This window comes from Diadema setosum, chromosome 9 (genome assembly GCF_964275005.1).
Source record: "Diadema setosum chromosome 9, eeDiaSeto1, whole genome shotgun sequence".
In the NCBI taxonomy this organism is placed as follows: domain Eukaryota; kingdom Metazoa; phylum Echinodermata; class Echinoidea; order Diadematoida; family Diadematidae; genus Diadema; species Diadema setosum.
Genome location: NC_092693.1, coordinates 31,373,047 through 31,392,682, shown reverse-complemented (window position 1 = coordinate 31,392,682; position 19,636 = coordinate 31,373,047). Strand labels below are relative to the sequence as shown.

Sequence of the window (19,636 nt, the reverse complement as noted above, 5' to 3'; positions counted from 1 at the left end):
GCAACGTAAGCATCTCACCGTTTAATGATACTGTCAGCAAACGCCTATGTTACACAGTATTTTTCCGAGACATTATTGTTATGTATCATACGAGACAATGCTTATATTTACACGTTTCGCCAGGTAACATGCGCATTAAGTACAATGAAATGAAAATTGTGTATACACAGAAACAACGATTTATAACCGAGAAAAGGATCAAATCGGTGAATAAAGAAGTTTCTCCAATTCAGTGCATCAAGTTGTTTGTGAACTATTCACCTCAATTGAACTTGCTGACCTGGGCCCCGTTGCAAGAAAGTTGCAAGCAATTGCAAATAATTGCTAATTTTGAAACAACCATTCTGATTGGCTCAGGGTCTGCCCTATTAAGAAGACATGCATGCAACAATGATTTTGATTGGCCAGTGACAATCAGTTGCAAGTTGCGTTTAAACGCAAAGTTTCTAGCAACGGGGCCCTGGACGCATTTTCCAATTATTCTCTCATCGAGTATGATTTACACACAGACTAAGAGGTGAAAGATAAATATTTTATGACCGCCATATCAAATATACCACTGAATTTGTGTATTGGTAGGTTGCAGCTGGTAATAGCGGGGTTGATGGAGTAGAATACCGCTAACAGTAATACCAAAATTCTAAGGTTTACAAAGAAGTAGATACATGTACATCTACTTTTTTTTTCTTAATATACGTGTACATATCTGTATCACGTCTACACGCGGACGAGATTCTGATCTGAGCGGAGATGGTTGTGTTCACTGATTAACAGATTTTATAAAAGCCAAGTACAGGTGTATATATTGACGTTTATATCATACACCAAGATACAGATATCAAAGGAGAACGTTTCATAAACAGTTAGTCATCTGGACAGATCTTTCATACTGGCAAGTGCAACCATATCACTCTATCACGCTCAATATGCATTATTTCCATTCATTTCCGCGATGACTTTATTATGAACGTTATTTCACTTTCTGATTGTCTCGCAACTTTCACTTTCTGTTGACGACATCGCATTTTCTCCAAATATCATGCAGGCAAAGAATTATTAGGAGCTTGTTATATAAATTTTGACGTCATGTTTGACCTACAGGAACCCATATATAGTTCCGCATATTTTATAGCTTGCCCGGCGATCACAAAAGTTAGTTGTGCTGGTAATTTTTTTTTTCCATAAGTTAACTACATGTCCTCCACATCATGATTTATCGTTCTCAATGGGCACTTGATAGATGAAATTTCAACATCCCCCAAGAAAAATGCAACTCATTTCTCTTTTCAGAGTAACACAATAGCCCTGAAACAAATAAGCGCAAAATATACATGGCACTCATAAGCTACGTAGAATTACAGAATTACACACTTTTATTCAGACTGGTAAGTCAGTTGGAAGTATGGTAACAAGAAACAATCAATGCGCGTGAAACTGCGAACAACGTGCGTCATACAGATTACGACTGTACGTGCAGCAGTAGTGGGTTTGTACAAGTAATTTGAAAGTATGTTGTATAAACGGTGTACAATTATTGAGCAGAAAATCATTGTACCCCTTTATGTACGTTCCATCCTCTGAATCCAGAAAAAGGATTTATCTACGTAGTCATTTGGCTTAGTACGTTTTTGACTATAAAATGACTGTTATGTCCTTTCACCGGTACTCTTTTATCGTAATAGAAACAGACATATATGTACTTTCATATAACAAACACACGGTCATCGTGTCAAACATCGAGATTTCCTACAGAATGTCATTATCAGAAAGATGATTATACATGTACAGTGTAAGTCTCCCTACAACACTTAGTTTAACCAAATATAAAAACCAATGACCTCCCTTGGTCTAATTTGTATTCATTGTTCGATTATCCGCCATAATGGCTGTATCGAAGGCTACAAAATAGTATGTGATACAAGATTACAAAATAAAAAGGCAACACAAAGTGACCACTGACTATCGACATAGCGACAGAGCCAGTCGCGTTTTCCTCGAAATCGTGCCAAAATACCTATGAAACTTCAGACGATAGGGTGACATACCATCATTAATAAAAAACAAAACAAAACACACAGGGCTTCGGTTGCTCTTAATCGCTTTTCCAACTCAAAAGACTGCATCTGCACAGTGGTGAGCCTCATTTTCCCCTTGCATTGCAATTCAATTTTCAGGTAACGCCAAACGATGGAAAACACCGCTGGGCGTCGAATCTACGTACACATTGGCTTATCATCACCCCCCCCCCCCCCCTTTTTTTTTTTTGTAAGAAGCAAATAACAGCTACATAATGCTGCATTCGAGATAATCATTAGAAATCTAACAGTAACAACGCGTTATAGCAAATTACAGATATATGTATAAACAATTTGAATGATCACTCAAGCCGCCTATACAATTACAAGCAATCATACAGCAATCAAATGACTGAAATTTTTATTTTCTTGACAACTACGCCTATTAGCAGAAAAGATAGATTGTAAATTGGCCCTTTGGCAATGAATTGAAACAATTTAAATTGAAACATTTTAAATAATCCGCCATATGTATTATGGACACTGCTTCGCATTCTCATTCACGTTTTAGTTGAAAATGTCGTAACAGCAGTCTTGCCTTTTAGTACAAAGTTCTTTAATCATCCTGTCAAAAATTAGCAGGAGCTATTTGCAACATTAACTTGTTGAAGAATCAGAACCTCTGCCTTATAATAGGCAGCAATATGTACAATCACAACGGAAGACGGACTTAAAAAAAAAAAAAGATTATCTGAGCATTTTACAAGAACATTACAAAGCAGCACGTGGCTTTACTCGTATATTCAGCACAAATGCTATTTAGTTACAATGGACATAATCATAACAACTTCATCATAAAAGAAATATAAAGCGACAACATCACAAAACAGCACGTGGGTTAACTCGTACATTCAGCACAAATGCTATTTAGTTAGAATGGGCATAATTATTACAACTTCATCATACAAGAAATATAAAGCGACAAAACATTTTGGCACCGCTCTATCGATTCGTGTAACATTACAAAAAGTAAGAGATTGTCAGTTCATCTTCTCTTGTTCACACTATGCTAAACCAAATAGTTTGCCTATTTCGTGATCATTTTCTTGAAGAAAAAAGAAGAAGAAACAAATAGCTATAGCAGTGGTACAAAAAGTAGCAAAATAAGAAATGGTAATAGTTGTAGTAATAATAGTAATAGTAATTGTAGTAGTAATAGTAGTAGTAGTAGTAGTAGTAGTAGTAGTAGTAGTAGTAGTAGTAGTAGAAAGTAGTAGTAATCACGACTGCAGTACATGTAAACACAATGGCACGACGGGCATCGACATCTATACAAACAATAACAACGACAGAAAGTATTTTATCAGAGCTTCATCAGAAATTCATCTTCCTGCTGCATACAAAACAAAACGGAATAGCACAGGAATAACATAGACAGATGATTAAAATATACAGTAAAACAAATAGATTGGTGCGTCACTGAAAAAAAGAGAGAAAAATACAAAAATCAAGAGTCTTAAAGCATGTACACGTGTTTCATTGTTTGATTGAGATGGTCATTCTTACTTTGAATTATAAAATGCATTTCGAATGGGCATTTGACCCTGCAAACATCATTGACGCAATTCAAATAATTTGAACGTTCCACCGTTTCTTACTCTCATATCCTCTCTTCCTCTTTTATACGGTGATCCTGAGTAATCACAGGAACGACAAACAAGCTTTTACCAATGTTCATACCTTTCTTGTGCTTTCTTCCACTTTTCTTGGCACACTACACACAGTCTCAAGAGCTAACATTTTCTATACTGCCATCCAGTTTAACGCTGCGACACATTTGCGTGGTGGGCTTGCATCATGCTCATAACTAGCTCGGCGTCGTGAGGGAGTGTCATCGGGATGAGCTGGTGGACAACCGCCTGCTCTTGGTGCTGCTGCTGCTGCGGGGGCGGGGGATGAGGTATGGCATGGACGATTTGCTCCGTTACCGCCGTCGGTACGCCGTTCTCCTGCGTTGTCGTAGCCACTACGTGGGTGGCTACTTCCTGGTACCGCTCGACCTCGTGCTCCGCACCGTTCTGCTGGTGCTGGTGCTGCTGTTGTTGTTGTTGCTGCTGTTGTTGTTGCTGCTGTTGCTGTTGTTGCTGCTGTTGCTGGTAGTGCTGCTCCGTGATGACGTGGCCCATGTCGCCCCCGGCGATGATCTGCTGTGTGACAGCCACGGGGGGAACGTTGTAGGTGATCATCTCGTGGTGTTGCTGCTGGTTGTCGCCTCCCTGCAAGAAGTGCACCTCACGCACTGTGATCTCGGCGCCCTGGGCGAGCCGGCTCAGAGCAGACGCCCCGATGGCTGCTTCTTCGCTTATTCCCTCGGTGAGAGCGATTCCATCGGCGTTGAGAACTGACGAGACTGGTACCTACAACGGAAAAATAAATTCAGACATAACAAAACACACTTAAAACGGGGAGGGAGGTTGACAAACCAATTTCGCCAACACAGATTGAAACCACATGATGGGAAAGAAAAACAGAAAACGCTGAAAGATTTGTTTGCTCCGAGTCCTACTTCGATGACAGCGAAGAGGTTTCGAATTACTTCAGAGAGTCGTGACCAAAGAGTATGGAAGCGCACGCACTATACTAGTACTCTTTGGTCTTGACGCCTTGAAAACGGCACTTTGATTCAAAATTATTAACCGGATCGGCACTTGCTTGGTAAAAACATTTTCACTTAAGAGTAATACCAAATGTGGTAACAGTGGTCTACCATGCAATATTTCCACGTAAGAAAAAATAAATGGACACAAAATACCAGCGTTTTAAGACAAAATCATCTCATTTCAACAACATAGAATAAAACTCACTAAACTGACTACAACCAGGATTTATTTCTCACTCAGGGAACAGCGCATCACCATTAAGGAATGGTATATAGTTCTGGTTGAGAAGGGGATTCAGGTTTCAACTTCTGTCGAAGATATTTAGAACCTTTTAATATGAAATCCATCCAACAGTTATTCTAAGAGGAATTCAAAGTTTATTTGATGAAAATCGGTTTTGAAATGGCTGAGATCCCACCTTCTATTAGGACCACTTCATTTTACTTTGTTTTTTGATATCTCAGCCATTTCAAATGCGATTTTCATCAAATAGAATTTGAATTCCTCTTAGAATTGTGTGTTCTTTCATATTTCATATCAGTGGTTTCTAATTATCTCATTTTAAAAAAAAAAGTAAAAAGGGGTAGTACAGTACTGGTTGAGGTGAGGATTCAGCTTTTAACTTTTCTTTTCTTTTTCTTTTTTGCAAACCACTTGCAAACCACTTCATCAAGGGATAAAAAGCATACAATTCCAAAGGGATTTCAAAGTCTACTTGGTGAAAATTGTTTTTAGATGGCTAAGATATCCAAAAACAAAAGCGAACCTAGTAAAGGGTGGGTCCCACCTTTCATAGCCAGAACTATACCATCCTTTTGAAAGAATATGATTATGTAAAACAGAACAACTTATCGACAGAAAGGAGCAATAGGAGAGGAAGGACAAATGACTTATGGAATGAACATAAAATGTATTCATGAAATGGATGTATTTGTGACCGTGCACCTCAAAACGAACATTAAGTAGCACACACTGATTTTGCGTGAGGACTGAAAATAAGTGAAATGGGTCAACCTAGCCGAACTTGACTTTTTCATATTTTCTGAAAGAGCGGGTCTTCTTTTACATTATGCTAAAATTTGGTATCATAAAACGGGCAGGAAAGTGTGTTTTTTTAGCAGTTTATCTCGAACATTTTTTTTTTGTCTTTAGAATCCCTTTTTCATTTCTGAAAAACCTTGTCCACACTCTTCACTTTCAACTCTAATGACTTTCGAAAGGATAGTGCTACTGCTTTGAAAGTTGGCATTAATTATGGACAGAATGTGTTAATGAGGCATGCTTAATTTCAGTTTAATCTGATAATCCCTTCATTGTTGTTACTCTGGTGGTTTACTTCCTGTTTTTTTGTCCCATTCATCGCACAGCAAGCACGGTTTGGTAAAGATTAAGCGCTTGAATAGACACTGTACTTCAGAGCCTCTTTTCTCAGTTCACACTTTTCCTGAGTTTGTGCTTTCTTTCCAATATTTAGATAGGTTAGGAGAGTCCATTTGATTTGAGTTATACATCATTTCAAAGCTTAAAGTCTGCTCTTTCAGAATATGGTCTTAACTAAAAATTCATGTCTGGCGACTTTTTGTTTGTTTTGAGGTGCAGGGTCACATTTATAAATGAAAGAACATAAAAACAGATGATTGAACAAATAAATCAGTTCATGAATTAGTGAATTAACGATCTCCTTACCTGAATGACGACATCCCCGTCCTTTATCACCTGTTCCTCAACCTCCTGCTCGACCGAAAGCTGCAGCGTGGCGGGCATGTCGTCGTAGCGCGTGCGATTCCGCTTGCCTCTCAATTTGGGCGGTCGCCCGCCGCTGTTTGACGAGGTCCCACCTCGCTTTTTGAGGGTCGGCGCCTTGAGCGGCGCGGCGACCATGTGGCCCTCGGTGGAGATGACGCTGACGGGCTCGTCGGGCATTTTGTCGCCCAGCTCCTTGCGATGCGACTCCACGTGCTTCCACATGTTGCCATGGTAGGACGAGGTCCAGCCACACACCTTGCACGTGTAGGGACGCACGCGGGCGTGCTTGCACATCACGTGCTCCGAGATGATCTTGTTTGTTGCACCTGGATATATATGCGACAGATTTGAAGAGTTTAATTTCGAAAGACGCTGTTAAAAGTCCACTTTCAGTTAAATTACGAAAGGCACACTTGGAGTTGTTCATTTATTTCTGAAAAAGGACTTTTGCAGCAAAGCAATACAAAACAGGAAAAATTAATACTCCAGCATTGGCTTACTAATTTCGTTGTGGTAAGTTTAAACAAAGTATTTGCAAAATGAGAGAAAAGACAGTATGACAACTCTTTTGGTCTGTGTACAGCATTGCACTCATCCCAGAGAAGCAGAGTGAAATAGCAGGAGGATACCTCCTTTTCACACGAGTTGCACTACACACCAACTTGCTGCCATGGTTGAAGATATTAGGTTCGTTTTGGGAAGAAACACAAACATATAATAGGACCCAAGGTTAGTGTTTTATATTTTGCTGCGTATTAGCTTGAATAGTACCAGATATTTGATTTGATGGCAAATAGATTACCTCTGAAATCACACTCGGGGCACTTCAAGGGTTGCATCCCTTTGTGAGTGCGAATGTGCAGCAGCAGGTTGTTCCTGGTCTTGCTCGCGTAGGGACAGATGTGACACTTGAACTGTCGGTTCTCTATGTGGATTCGCATGTGGTACGTCAGGCTGGACTTCTTGCGACCGACGTAGTCGCACTGCGGGCAGGGGTAGGTGGGCATCGGTCGTGCATTATCGTAATCGTTGCCGTAGACCATGAGACCGTGATGAGAGCGAATGTGTTCCTGAGAAATATAAGATTTATATTCAAACAGCAGGGACCATGGAAGAATAAGGCTATGTACTGATGAGGGCATATGGCTCTGCAAAGAGCTCTGTAGAATAGTAATAATACGAACAATGAATACGATTCCTACCCACTGCGATCATTTTGGGACAAGATGTATAACATGATGGACTATTCTTGGATACACTTTTACGAATGAGTGCATGACAATGTCGGGTTATGTAGAGCCATCTGGGAAAGTAGGGATAAAACAGAAGAGCTACTGTAGATTCCCCAAATCCCCATGGGAAAAATGCCCATTTTTAACTATACTCCTCACACTAGGGACAGCGATGAAACAAGAAAAAGAATCAGTGCGTTTCGATAGCAATAAGAATATAATCTTTCAAATGTAAGGACCACAGGTATCAAATCTCATTGAAAGTTGTGTTCTACATTTTTTTTTTCACACACACACACACATACACAAACACAAATGTTAAACCATCGCATATTATGTTTAACGGCTATCATGGGGTTTTCCATAGTATTGCATGTGACTGACACCTGACTGACCTCCTAAAATCTGCACTGCATTGTAAGCAGAAGGGTTACAAACAACAACAACAACAACAACAAACAAACTAGAAACTTTAAGTTACATAAAGATTCATGGCAGTTAGTATTTTCCAACCATGTCTATTTGATGAAAGGGAAAGAAAAATATGATAATATTACGCGACTGCTATACAGTATGTCCCCCAAAAAATTACAACGGGGCCCTTCGCAATGATATCTTTAAAAATAGTGAATCAATCTAAATACAAATTCAGGGTATGAAACTATAACTCATTGCCCACATCTTACAGAAAACCCCACTCGATTTGCTTCAGTGGTCAAAGAGAAATACGGAATTTTGTAGAGGATGTCGGGAATCTCTTCTGTCCAAGTTCTGTCTATTATTTACACACAAGATCATCGAAATGCTAAACTCGTAAGAATCCGATATTACAACAATCCACATTTCTCTGTGACCGCTTAACCAAATCGAATGGGGATTGCTGCAAAATAGAGCTAAAATGTTATATTTTAAGGACCTGAAGTAGTATTTACAAAATTTAATCATATTGGGCGTTATAAATGCGAAAATCTAATTGTAATTTTTGGGGGACATACTGCAGTAAGTCGCCCCAAAAATTACAATCAGCTTTTCGAATTGATAACACCCAAGTATGATCAACCTGTCTAAATGCTACTTCAGGGTCTTAAAATATAACATCTTAGCTCTATTTTGCAGAAAATCCCATTCAATTTGGTTAAGCGGTCACAGAGAAATATGGATTGTTGTAAAGCATGTCACGGGTCTGATTCTTCCAATTTTAGCAATTGCTCATGTGTGTGAATAATAGACATAATTTGGACAGAAGAGATTCCCGACATCCTCTACAAAATTCCTCATTTCTCTTTGACCACTGAAGCAAATCGAATGGGGTTTTCTGTAAGATGTGGGCAATGAGTTATAGTTTCATACCCTGAATTTGTATTTACATTGATTCACTATTTTTAAAGATATCATTGCGGAGGGCCCCGTTGTAATTTTTTTTTGGGACATACTATACTGTATAACTCACACTGAGCACCCACCTTTAAAATTCCATTGTCTGCACATTTGTAAGAACAAGCAAAGCAGGAGATATTCTTCTGCTCTTCCGGGGCGTGGTATCGACGCCAGTGCACCCGCAGATTGTAGGCAGTGGTGGTACATGTGCCGCACTTGTCACACATAAAATCCTTGCTACCAGTGTGCACTAGGAGATGCTTCTTGAGGTCGTGGTAGCGATTGGTGGAGAACTGGCAGGATTCGCAGCGGTGAAGGTGGAGCATTTTCTTGTGGTGTTCGGCTACGTGGTCGCGCATATCCTTACTTTCCTCCGCCGTGAATGTGTCGCATTCTGTACAGGAGATCATACGCGCGTCATCCTCCCGATAATGGGCACTTCGATGCTCGTGAACGAGCTCTTCCGATTTGAATTTGGCACCGCAGATATCACAGAAGAAGGCGACATGATTGACGGCCCTGTTGATCTTCCGCTTAGCCTTGCCCGTGTCTTCCGTTTTAGGCTTCTTCTCTTCTAATTCTCCTCGCGCCAGCTTTGCCGCCTTGGTTGAGCCACGGGGACGACCACGCTTCCGGACTTTCTTGAATTCGGTCTCGTAGTCTCCTGTCTGGTCGTCATCCCGTTGAGAAGGCACTGCGGTGTCGGTATCCTGAGGATGTGCTGATTCTTTTGCTTCTGGAAGTTTTGATTCCTCAGAGTTTTGCCCAAAAGCTTCTTTCGAGGCGTCCTCTTCCTCTACGGCGGTGATGTATTTTGAGTATTTCTCCGAGTCAAAATCTTTCGATAGCAACTCTTCGTACAGCCGGGGACGGATATGCTTCCGGGTCACATGAATTTGAATTGCCTTACGATCAACGCGTGGGAAGCACATGGTGCATCCATCAGTGCCGCACACTAAGCGGCAGAAGGTAGGTTCGTGTTGTTTGCGGTAATGGACTCTCATGTTCGTCCAGTGAGGGCACAAAAACTCACACTCTGGGATGGGACACCGGTACCCTTCCAGGTTTGGAGAGTGACATTGGATGTGAATGTCATACTCCGACTGCATTAGTTGCTCTGTGCAGCGATTAACTGGGCACGATATAGGAACGATATGCTCATCTTGAAAGTGCGAGTACCACTCTGACATCCTATCCGAGACAATTTTCTCTACCACTGTGTCTGACAAGGGCAGTTCAGGAGGTCTAGGGCACTTTTTCTCTGCCTTTGACTTCTTAGCCTTGTCGGCGTGCTTCTCTTTGCCCGAAATGTTTGTGGTGCGGCTACTTGGTCTGCCTTTCCGTTTAGCTTTTTCCTTCATTGCTAGCGGCAAAATTGCGGGAATCTTCTTCGTCATTGCTTTTTTCTTTTCGGGCAGCTGGTAATCTTCATCATCATCCAAGATGAATCCATCATCTTCCAATTCGTAACGTAGAATGTGTCTCGGGATTGCTTTCTTCCTCTTTCTCATCCCCCGACCCAGCTGTTGTGGCTCTTCGTCCTCTTCCTTCGCATTGGTTTTCTCCTTACTTTCCTCACGAACTGGAGCGCTCTTTGCCGCTTTGGTGGCCTGTTTCTTTGGTCGTCCTCTTGTTTTGGGTGTATGGACAGGTTCAGGGTTTGGAGATTCTTTCTCTTCATCCTTGTCGTTCTCTTCAACTGTCTCCTGGTCCTCTGATTTGCTTCCACTGCCTTCACTGGTCGTCTTACCATCGTCTGGTTGGTGATCTTTGACCGGGGACACGTAAGCCTCCATGTGGTCAGTCAAGAAGTGGGAACCAATTTCAGACTTGGTGGTCGCTGTGAAATTGCATACCATGCAGCGGAACTGGGAATCACTGGTTTCCTCGGTGGCACTCATCTTTGCAGGCTCGGTACATCAACCTGTATGATTGACAATCACGACCGAAAGAAAAAAGAAGTTTATGTGTCAGTACACTGATCTTGAAATTTTCAGCTACGAAAGCTCATCTATTCGACCACATCAGGGTTGATACTTGATTTATTTTACGCCCATAAAATGCATGAAGACTTACATGCACAGTAATGTTATGAAGTCACGATAAATGGGCATGAGCTCTTAGAGCAGTGTAGTGTTGATCCGCTGAATCAGTGATGCATGAAAGCAGTCCTCCAATACAAGGTGCTATTTATAAAGCGCTTGCCCGAGGTAAGTGAAAATTAAAGTCGGAAAAGGGTTTTCGAACAATGAGAAAAAAAAAAGCTTCCCCGAATCGGGCGAGCAAAAAGTTTTGAAGTCACCTTTTCTTTCACCTTTTCCCTACAAACCCGCGACGTCAACCACACAGAAGCCCAAAGATAATGACTGTGATGCAACGCACTTTACAAAATTTCACTTCAGCAACTTCCCAACACTAAGTGATGAAGCTCCCAATGTAATGCGATATCAACACTTGATCGAACCAAGTTTGTTTGTAGTCCACTGTGTTTAAGCATGCGTATCAACGTGTGTTGTTTACTCAAAATTGATTGTGTATTATTAATACAAGAGATTTTCGTGGTCATATTCTTATAATTTGGATTTTCTATTCGGACAAGTAAAACTCATGTTCCGACCATCGTTCTGAAGCAATTTGAAAATCTACATGCCTAACTGGGAAAAAAAAATGATAATAATAGTTAAAACATTACAAAAAAAAATAGCACCCTGCAGTATTGCATATATAGTCAGTACAAGATTTTGGTCAGATTCAGCAAATATTGACTGTTAGAAGGTATAACATAAATGACATTAACATTTTGCAGCGTAAAAAAACAAAACAAACAAAAACATGAGGCATGTGATACATTATGTACTCTGTTCTTTAGCGCCATGAGTATCTTTTTACGTAGAATGAGCACTTTATAAGAGTCTCTCTATTAATTATCATTATTATTATTATTATTATTACAACTTTTTAGTGTACGCAAGTTGCTGTACGTTGGAGCAGTACATTTAATTATCTCCTTCATTCGACTTATGCATACAAACCAGACATACACCGTCAAAACAAAATGTACACTGTATAGCATACTGTGCAAGCCTATTCAAATCATGTCAATATCAAATCATATTGAGCACACCATGCTCTCCATGTCACATGTACTCGAACTCTCCCAGATTATTATTGATGGTTAGTTTAGCACACTAGTATTTAAACTCCAAAAGAAGTTAAAAGTCACATTAGCTGAATAATAATTACAAGAGATTTCATCTAGTGTATAATTGCCATGCCATGAACAGTCTGAATAATGACTAATAAAGGTCTACTTCATGAAAGGAAATGAAATCTTGAGAAATTGTTTGCAAGCTAATGGGAATCTGAGGAGGGACACGCACACAATCTGTAATTAAGTCTGATTTGCACAATGTGCTTGTGAACTATGGCAATCTTCCGTGAATAGCGATTGTCGAACCAAGTAATTATGCTATGTTAACAATGTTTAACCCTACAAAGACCGGGGGGTTGAATCAACTCCCCCACCCCCACCCCCCCCCCCCCGACATTTTTCAAAACTATTCCGCCGCGCGAAATTTTTAAGCGATTTTTTTTTTAACTTTCAAGTCTCGCGCATCTTTTGAGACCATTTTCGCGAAAATCGCGCATAGTATACCGTTACGACGCTGCACGACCTTTTATGCATGCCTGTCAGACAGAGATGGCTCAAAAAGTGATTTTTTTTTTGGTATAAAGTCTATGCAAATGGAGTTTTCTCACCTTATTCATAAATATATGATTATTTTCACTTGCATCTATAGGCTGAAATCAAATTATTTTAGCATAATCATGCTTGAAATAGGTTCTGTCATAAATTTTGCGAAAAATAAAACAAAAGGTCGAAAAACAAAGAAATACATAAGAAATTCATAAAACAATAAAATACCAAAAACAAATATTTTGATACCAGATTTAGATTAAGGAATGCTACAAAGAATGTTATATATCACCAATTAGGATTGGAGCTTTATTTTCTGGTTCAGAGCAAAATGCGTGATTTTATGCATATATTAGCAAAATTAATTAACACAATGAAAATTTCCATTTCTTTTTGCATAGTTTGGTAGATTATGCCACATTTAATGCATGTGCTAATTTTCATGGCGATCGACGGCCGAGATCTTGGGGGGGGGGGGGTTGAATCAGCCCTCATCCCCGGCCACAGAGCACTCCAGAAAGTCCGGCCTGGTTAGGGTTAATGTAGTTGATTGCAATAGGCCTACACTTGTAGGCTATTCGCAGCTCTGTTTGACATTTGACATAATTAATTTGACAAATCTGAGAGGGGTCTTTAATCCCCATGCCCTTCCGATAATAAAATCATCCGTCCGATACATTGGGCTGGGTATGGATACTACTTATATAATCTGTATAGGGTCTAATCAAATTTTCAAACCTGCCTATATACAGGTACTTATAACTGAAACGTGGATAAACATGGAGCTGGCATGACGTCTATATGAGATGAACGTAGTACGTGTACACGAGTACGTCACGTGTACAAAGTATACAAATATAATTAACACGCACTGAGAGCCGCCATGGACCCTATAGTTGACACTTATTTTTGTTTGTTTTGTTTTGTTTTTTGTTTTTGTTTTCTTTTTTATTAAAAATGTATCATCTAGTGATTGGTTGATAAGAGTTGCACACGAGTGATTTTATGGGTTTTCAACTACTGTGATAGTGGATGTTTTCACGTGACTAATTTCGCGTGTTTCAATTCCGCGGAATCAAACATAATATTATGCCTCAGAGTCAGACACCAACAGTACAATGCACTGCTATACTAAACTGTGGTTGGTTCCCATCTCCCTGATTCAATGGTTGCAGGGTAGCAATACCCCATGGACAATTACCCCGGACCCTTCTCCGACCCTGACCCTAATCCTGAACCTAATCCTAATCAAAACCCAACCCAAAGTATTTAGCTGGGGTTATTGTCCTGGAGGTAATTGCCCCCACACTTCCCTGGTTGGCTGGCTACACTTTTCTGCCCTCCGATTTATCACGCACTGGGGAACAGTGAGCTGGGATCATCATTTAGTATATGCACCCAGCCGACACTTCCCCGACTCTTCGAATTGAACGAACCGCATACACATGTGATAGAAATTTTGTAAATTCAGCATGTTTTGTTCAACGTCTACCGTGTGAAGATTGTGTAATTCGTTCTACTTCCAATTAGTAGGCCCTGCTGGTACATGTCTACACCTGAACTTGAGCTTTCAAGAGCGGTATAACCAGCTAGGGAAGTGGTCTCTCCTCTTCCACCTCCCTGATATACTAATAAAGTGTCTTTGGATCTTTATGGAAGCACTTTCAGCATAGCATGCAGTACAACTGTAACCAACAACTTGCCTGCGCCCCCAATAGTTCAGTTCAGCAGTTCAGCTGACTTGATACGAATATATATCTCTCTAGCTCTGCTCCTATCAAACACGTTACAGATTGAAAAATCCTGTAGATTATAGGTTACATGTCGAGCTACACTGTGATACTACTACTACTACCTTAGCCCATGCGTGACAACACTACTAATGTATATTGTTTCTACATACTATGAATTGTGCAAACACATCAGTTTCCCAGGCCTACTACAACTTATTTGTTTCTAAGTAAACACCATGCGTATTTCTCAATAGTAGGTTCCTAGTCCTAAACAGGTACTAGTAGTCTAAATGAGCTACTGCAGTCGGCAACCTAAGGAACTACTTGGGGCAGCCTCCGACCACCACAGTTGACTACTTTATATGGGTACCGACACGACGGTGGTGGTGGTGGTGTAAACGTGTGTGGACGTGCACGACCGACCGACCGTCGCAGTTGCGGGCATCGCATGCATGTCACTTCCATTCGCGATCGCAGTAAGCTACCACTACTGCATACAGAACTACTGTACAGGCAGTTTGCCTGCCGTGCACAAATTATTTACGCATTGTACTGTCGGTACGCTGTAATTCTATAGACTCTCATCAAGCCGCCATTTTGAGCGCCTTTGCTCAAACGCCAAATTTTACAATGATATTGCGACGTAAATCCCGCGTATGCATAACAAAGGACCATACACATATCACACTGTAAGATCACTTCGACTCATACTACTACTTACCTCTGCTGGAAACAAAGAAAATATGTCGATTTACCGGAGGAAAAGTGCTGGTGTGCAGTAGCTTCAGATTCAATATAGACTAAGCTGTGCTGTTATTAGCCTTGATTACAGACGCGCCTGTCCATCCACACAACTGTGTGTACGTATGGTAGATGTATCACTGCAAGCTCCCTCGGTCTACGGTTTGTGTGTTTTTGTGTGTGCTAGTGTGTGCATTGTGTATTGTGTTGATAGTACACGTGTGTGTGTGCGTGTGTTGTGCATACGATGTGGCACACACACGCTTTGTGTATCCACGTTTTCGTACGTGAAACCTCATGTGCTGGCCGCGTGGGTAACGCGTTCGCTGTGCTCTATCGGAGGTGTCTCTTCCCACCTCCCTGGCTGATTGAAGGGTGCATGCTGCCGCGGAGGAAGGCAGGTGTAATATACGCAGTGGTGTTCGTGTAAAGTGTGTGTGTGTGTGTGTTTGCGTACGCACCCCCCCCCCCCTCCGCGGGAGAAGGGGTGGGGTGACGCGGAATTGGAGTGGGTCTTGACATGTTTATCATACTGCCTGATGTGTACACTGTCTTGTCGGCGTGCAAAAAGTTGTAATCGCTGTGAGCATGGAGCTACCAACAGAGAGTAGCTCCATGGTATGAGCAATTAAAACGATAGGGAAAACTTCCCAGACCGCGAAAAAAGACAGTTATTTTGAAGTTAAGGAATTCAGAAAGTTAAATTGGGCAGGAAATGAGGAAGGGGGGGGGGGGGTACGGATTCAATTCTAATACTTGCACATTATTCCATTCAGATCAGATTAATAAAAAAAAAATATATAGGCTTACATTTAAATGAAAACACGATAGCTATACAGAGATCTGAATACAATATGTCCCGAGAAGTTACACAGGACGATCGAGGTAGGCCTAATTGTGTTGAGATATGCCCTTTATAGCTATATTAGATACTTAATAATTCTAACAATGTATACATTCACAAACATCAGTACAAATACACCAATGTCACGTAATGAAGAATCGGAAAAGAATAAAGAAATTAAGCAAGGTGCAGGTTCACAGAGGCCACAACGAAAACAAAAAGCAAAAAATAAAATGGGAGTGTAAGCCCTATATACATAATAATAGATGTGCTCGTTTGTCAGCCCTGGATCAACCATTCCGGCAAATCTTACTTTCTACAGTGCATTTTGGTAATGACAGATATTTCTTAAATCTGCTTTTAAATAATCATATTAATAGATGAGACACTGTGGTAACATGCAGGTGTATATAGTGAGTTCCAGTTTGGGTCCATTGAAAGCATGCATTACTGAGTACATTGGTATTTATGTCTCGCAAGATGTAGACAAGCTAACCGTGTGCTGTATGAAAACTCTATATAGGGGGAAAGGTCTCTAAAACAGGATGCATGGTCAGTGGCGTATCTGGGGAAAACGGCGCCCGGGGCAAGCACGAAAATTGCGCCCCAAATTTCAGAAAAAGTGTTCAACCCCATCCCCATCCCGGTAGGGACTTTAAGTCCACATGATGCTTTTTCAAGCACTAAAAAAGGGATCTTTTTGAGGGTGATTTAAATGTAATGAATTTTGATAGATTTTGGCGAGCGAGCGCAGCGAGCGAGCCGAAAATTTTTGTATTTCAGCTTACAAATATGGAATTCTTGTCATTTTTTGCTTACCAAATCTTACAATTCTAATCAGGATATAGTTACGGCCTTATAGATAACGACTTATACCAAAAAACTGAGGACTTTGAAAAATACTCTAAATTAGTGCGCGCGAGTGAGCTGAAATTTGTATATGTCCTCGTCATCATCACGTATTGTTCTTATCTTTTTTATATATAAATTTTGGCGAGCGAGCGCAGCGAGCGAGCCGAAAATTTTTGTTTTTCAGCTTACAAAACATGGAATTCTTGTAATTATTTGCTTATTAAATCTCACAATTATAGTGACGACCTTATAGATAACGATTTATACCAACAAACTGAGGACTTGAAAAATACTCTAAAATATAGTACGAGCGAGTGAGCCGAAATTTGTATATTTCTGCGTTTGATTTTTTTTTTTGCGCCCCCCCCCCCCTCCCTCGTATGTTCGAAACCGTTGGCGTCCTCTTTTGATCCAATCGGCGATAGCTTCAGAACGAATGAAATTGCAGTCGCTGCTCCGTGTAACATTTTTCCTGCTGAATATAAAATGACATGAGTGAAAACAATAGACATTATCATTTTGTCCGCGTCATCGTCACGTTTTGTTCTTATCCTCTTCTCTTTTTTTATACAAATTTTGGCGAGCGAGCGGAAAATTTTTGTATTTCAGCTTACAAATCATGAAACTCTTGTCATTTTTGCTTATTAAATCTTACAATTCTAATCAAGATATAGTGACGGCCTTATAGATAACGATTTATACCAACAAACTGAGGATTTTTTTTTTACGTTTTGTTATTATCTTGTTTGATTTGGGTTTTTTTGCTCCCCCCCCCCGTTGGCGCCTTCTTTTGATCCAATTGGCGATCGCTTCAGAACGAAAGAAATTGCAGCCGCTGCTCCGTGAAACATTTTGCGTGCTAGATATAAAATGACATGTGTGAACACAATAGACACTGTCATTTTGTCATCATCACGTTTTGTTCTTACCTTCTTTTTTATATAAATTTTGGCGAGCGAGCGCAGCGAGCGAACCGAAAATTTTTTGATTTCAGCTCACAGAACATGGAATTTTTGTGTGAACACAATAAACATTGTCATTTTGTCCGCATCATCATCATGTTTTGTTTTTATCCTGTTTGATTTGGTTTTCTGCCCCCCCCCCCCCCCCCCCATTATCCCTCCCCCTTCCGGGCGAGTTTTTTTTTTTTTTTTTTTTTCCTTCTTCTTCTTCTTCGTTTTTTTTTTTTTCGTTTTTTTTGCGCCCCCAAGGAGTGGCGCCCGGGGCACGTGCCCCCCTTGCCCCCCCCCCCCCCTAGATACGCCACTGTGCATGGTTTTGTTAATAGTTTTGTACACAAAAACCACTTAATCGTTGAAAATGTAGTATATCATGAATTGTCAAAAGCCTCATGATAATTGATTGTTCAGCATTAGACCAACTTTAATGGAATGCAATTGCATGCACCAAGTAGGCCTATTAATTGAACAATCTTATAATTTTGAGGACATTAATTGTTTGTTTGTTTGTTTGTTTTCAGGTGCGACTCGCATAATATGGGTTATAAGTTCGTATTCTGAATATGAGTTTAGAGCCTTTTCGCATGAACAGCGAAATTTTATTTGAAATCGATTAGGCCTACGGCAAAAATTAGGGGTCTTTTAAATGCTTGGGATCAGGTGGCGATTCCAGTATTTGTATTCGTTAAGGCATAGGCCTACATCCGCCTACGTTGATAATGTAATGAAGCCATCAACCAGCAACCCTTATTGGCTCTACCAGAGGGCAGGGTCCTCTGGTAGAGCAGTGGCAACACTAATTCAAGAGGCTAGATATCGCTATATAAGACATAATTGTTATTATTATTATTATCATCATTTGTAGTAGTAGTAGTAGTAGTAGTATAGTGGTAATAACAATTATGTTATCATTATTACGATTGTTGTTGTTGTTATTATCATTATTATTATTGATCCCACTGACTTGAAGACACGAGCTTCACCTCATTAGTATACTTACAAAAATTAGTTGAAAAAGAACTTGAACAATCCTTCAGATCACTTCAGTCTGGAATTATGATGAAGCATATAGATTCGATCTTAATTTTGTTTGGCAGGATCTTGCAGGTCTAGCTATGCATTTTTTAAGAGATAAAGGCGTTTGCAAGTTCAAACTGCCCACCTATCATACACTTGACGAACGGTATACCTTCCAAATTTAGAATCTTTACAATTTAGCCATCAAAGCAGCTCATCCCTCAATTGAATCTCTCGAGCTTTTACAATGGCGCCACTGCGAGTGACGAAAAGAAATTATGGGCTCATACATTGATAGGCTTAGACATTTTACAAAAATGTGTATAACTATCAGCCTCTCACATTTCCCCTTTTCCATACTATGCATTGTTCTGAACAAAACAGCCACATTTGGTTTGCATGAAAAGGATTAAAAGATGATGCGATTTTAATTATCGATTCTGTCAACTTTTGTCAGTCATCATTGCTAATTCTTTGTGACTTTAAAAAAATAATGTTTTGATGCGAAATGTTTGTGAATGATATCTTCCCTTTTATCTTGTTGAAAAAAGGACACGAAGAGTAGATTTTTGTGGAACTACTATAATTGGTGACAAGATTGAAAGGTAACGTCGTTCCCTCGTCTATTTTGCATAATGTGTTCATGAATGTTTCACCACTGGTTCGTAGAATTATGTAAAACTTCAAATCTTGATAACGTATAGCCCTTCAGTTTTAGCCCTGCATGCTCTTCCAGATGGCTCTGCCACACTAATGTTTTATT

The 19,636-nt window shown here is 40.2% G+C and overlaps 1 protein-coding gene across 1 annotated transcript; it reads right to left on the bottom strand.

The window, feature by feature from the left end:
* Positions 1-3,556: 3,556 nt before the first annotated feature.
* LOC140233081 (uncharacterized) lies at positions 3,557-15,255 on the bottom strand. The gene is made up of 5 exons (XM_072313195.1): positions 15,182-15,255; positions 9,117-10,954; positions 7,224-7,491; positions 6,362-6,747; positions 3,557-4,432 (listed from the first exon to the last, which is right to left on the bottom strand). Exons 2-5 carry the CDS (start codon positions 10,929-10,931, stop codon positions 3,836-3,838), a joined length of 3,066 nt encoding a protein of 1,021 aa, XP_072169296.1. The 5' UTR covers positions 10,932-10,954; positions 15,182-15,255; the 3' UTR covers positions 3,557-3,835.
* Between the last annotated feature and the right edge of the window lie 4,381 nt (positions 15,256-19,636).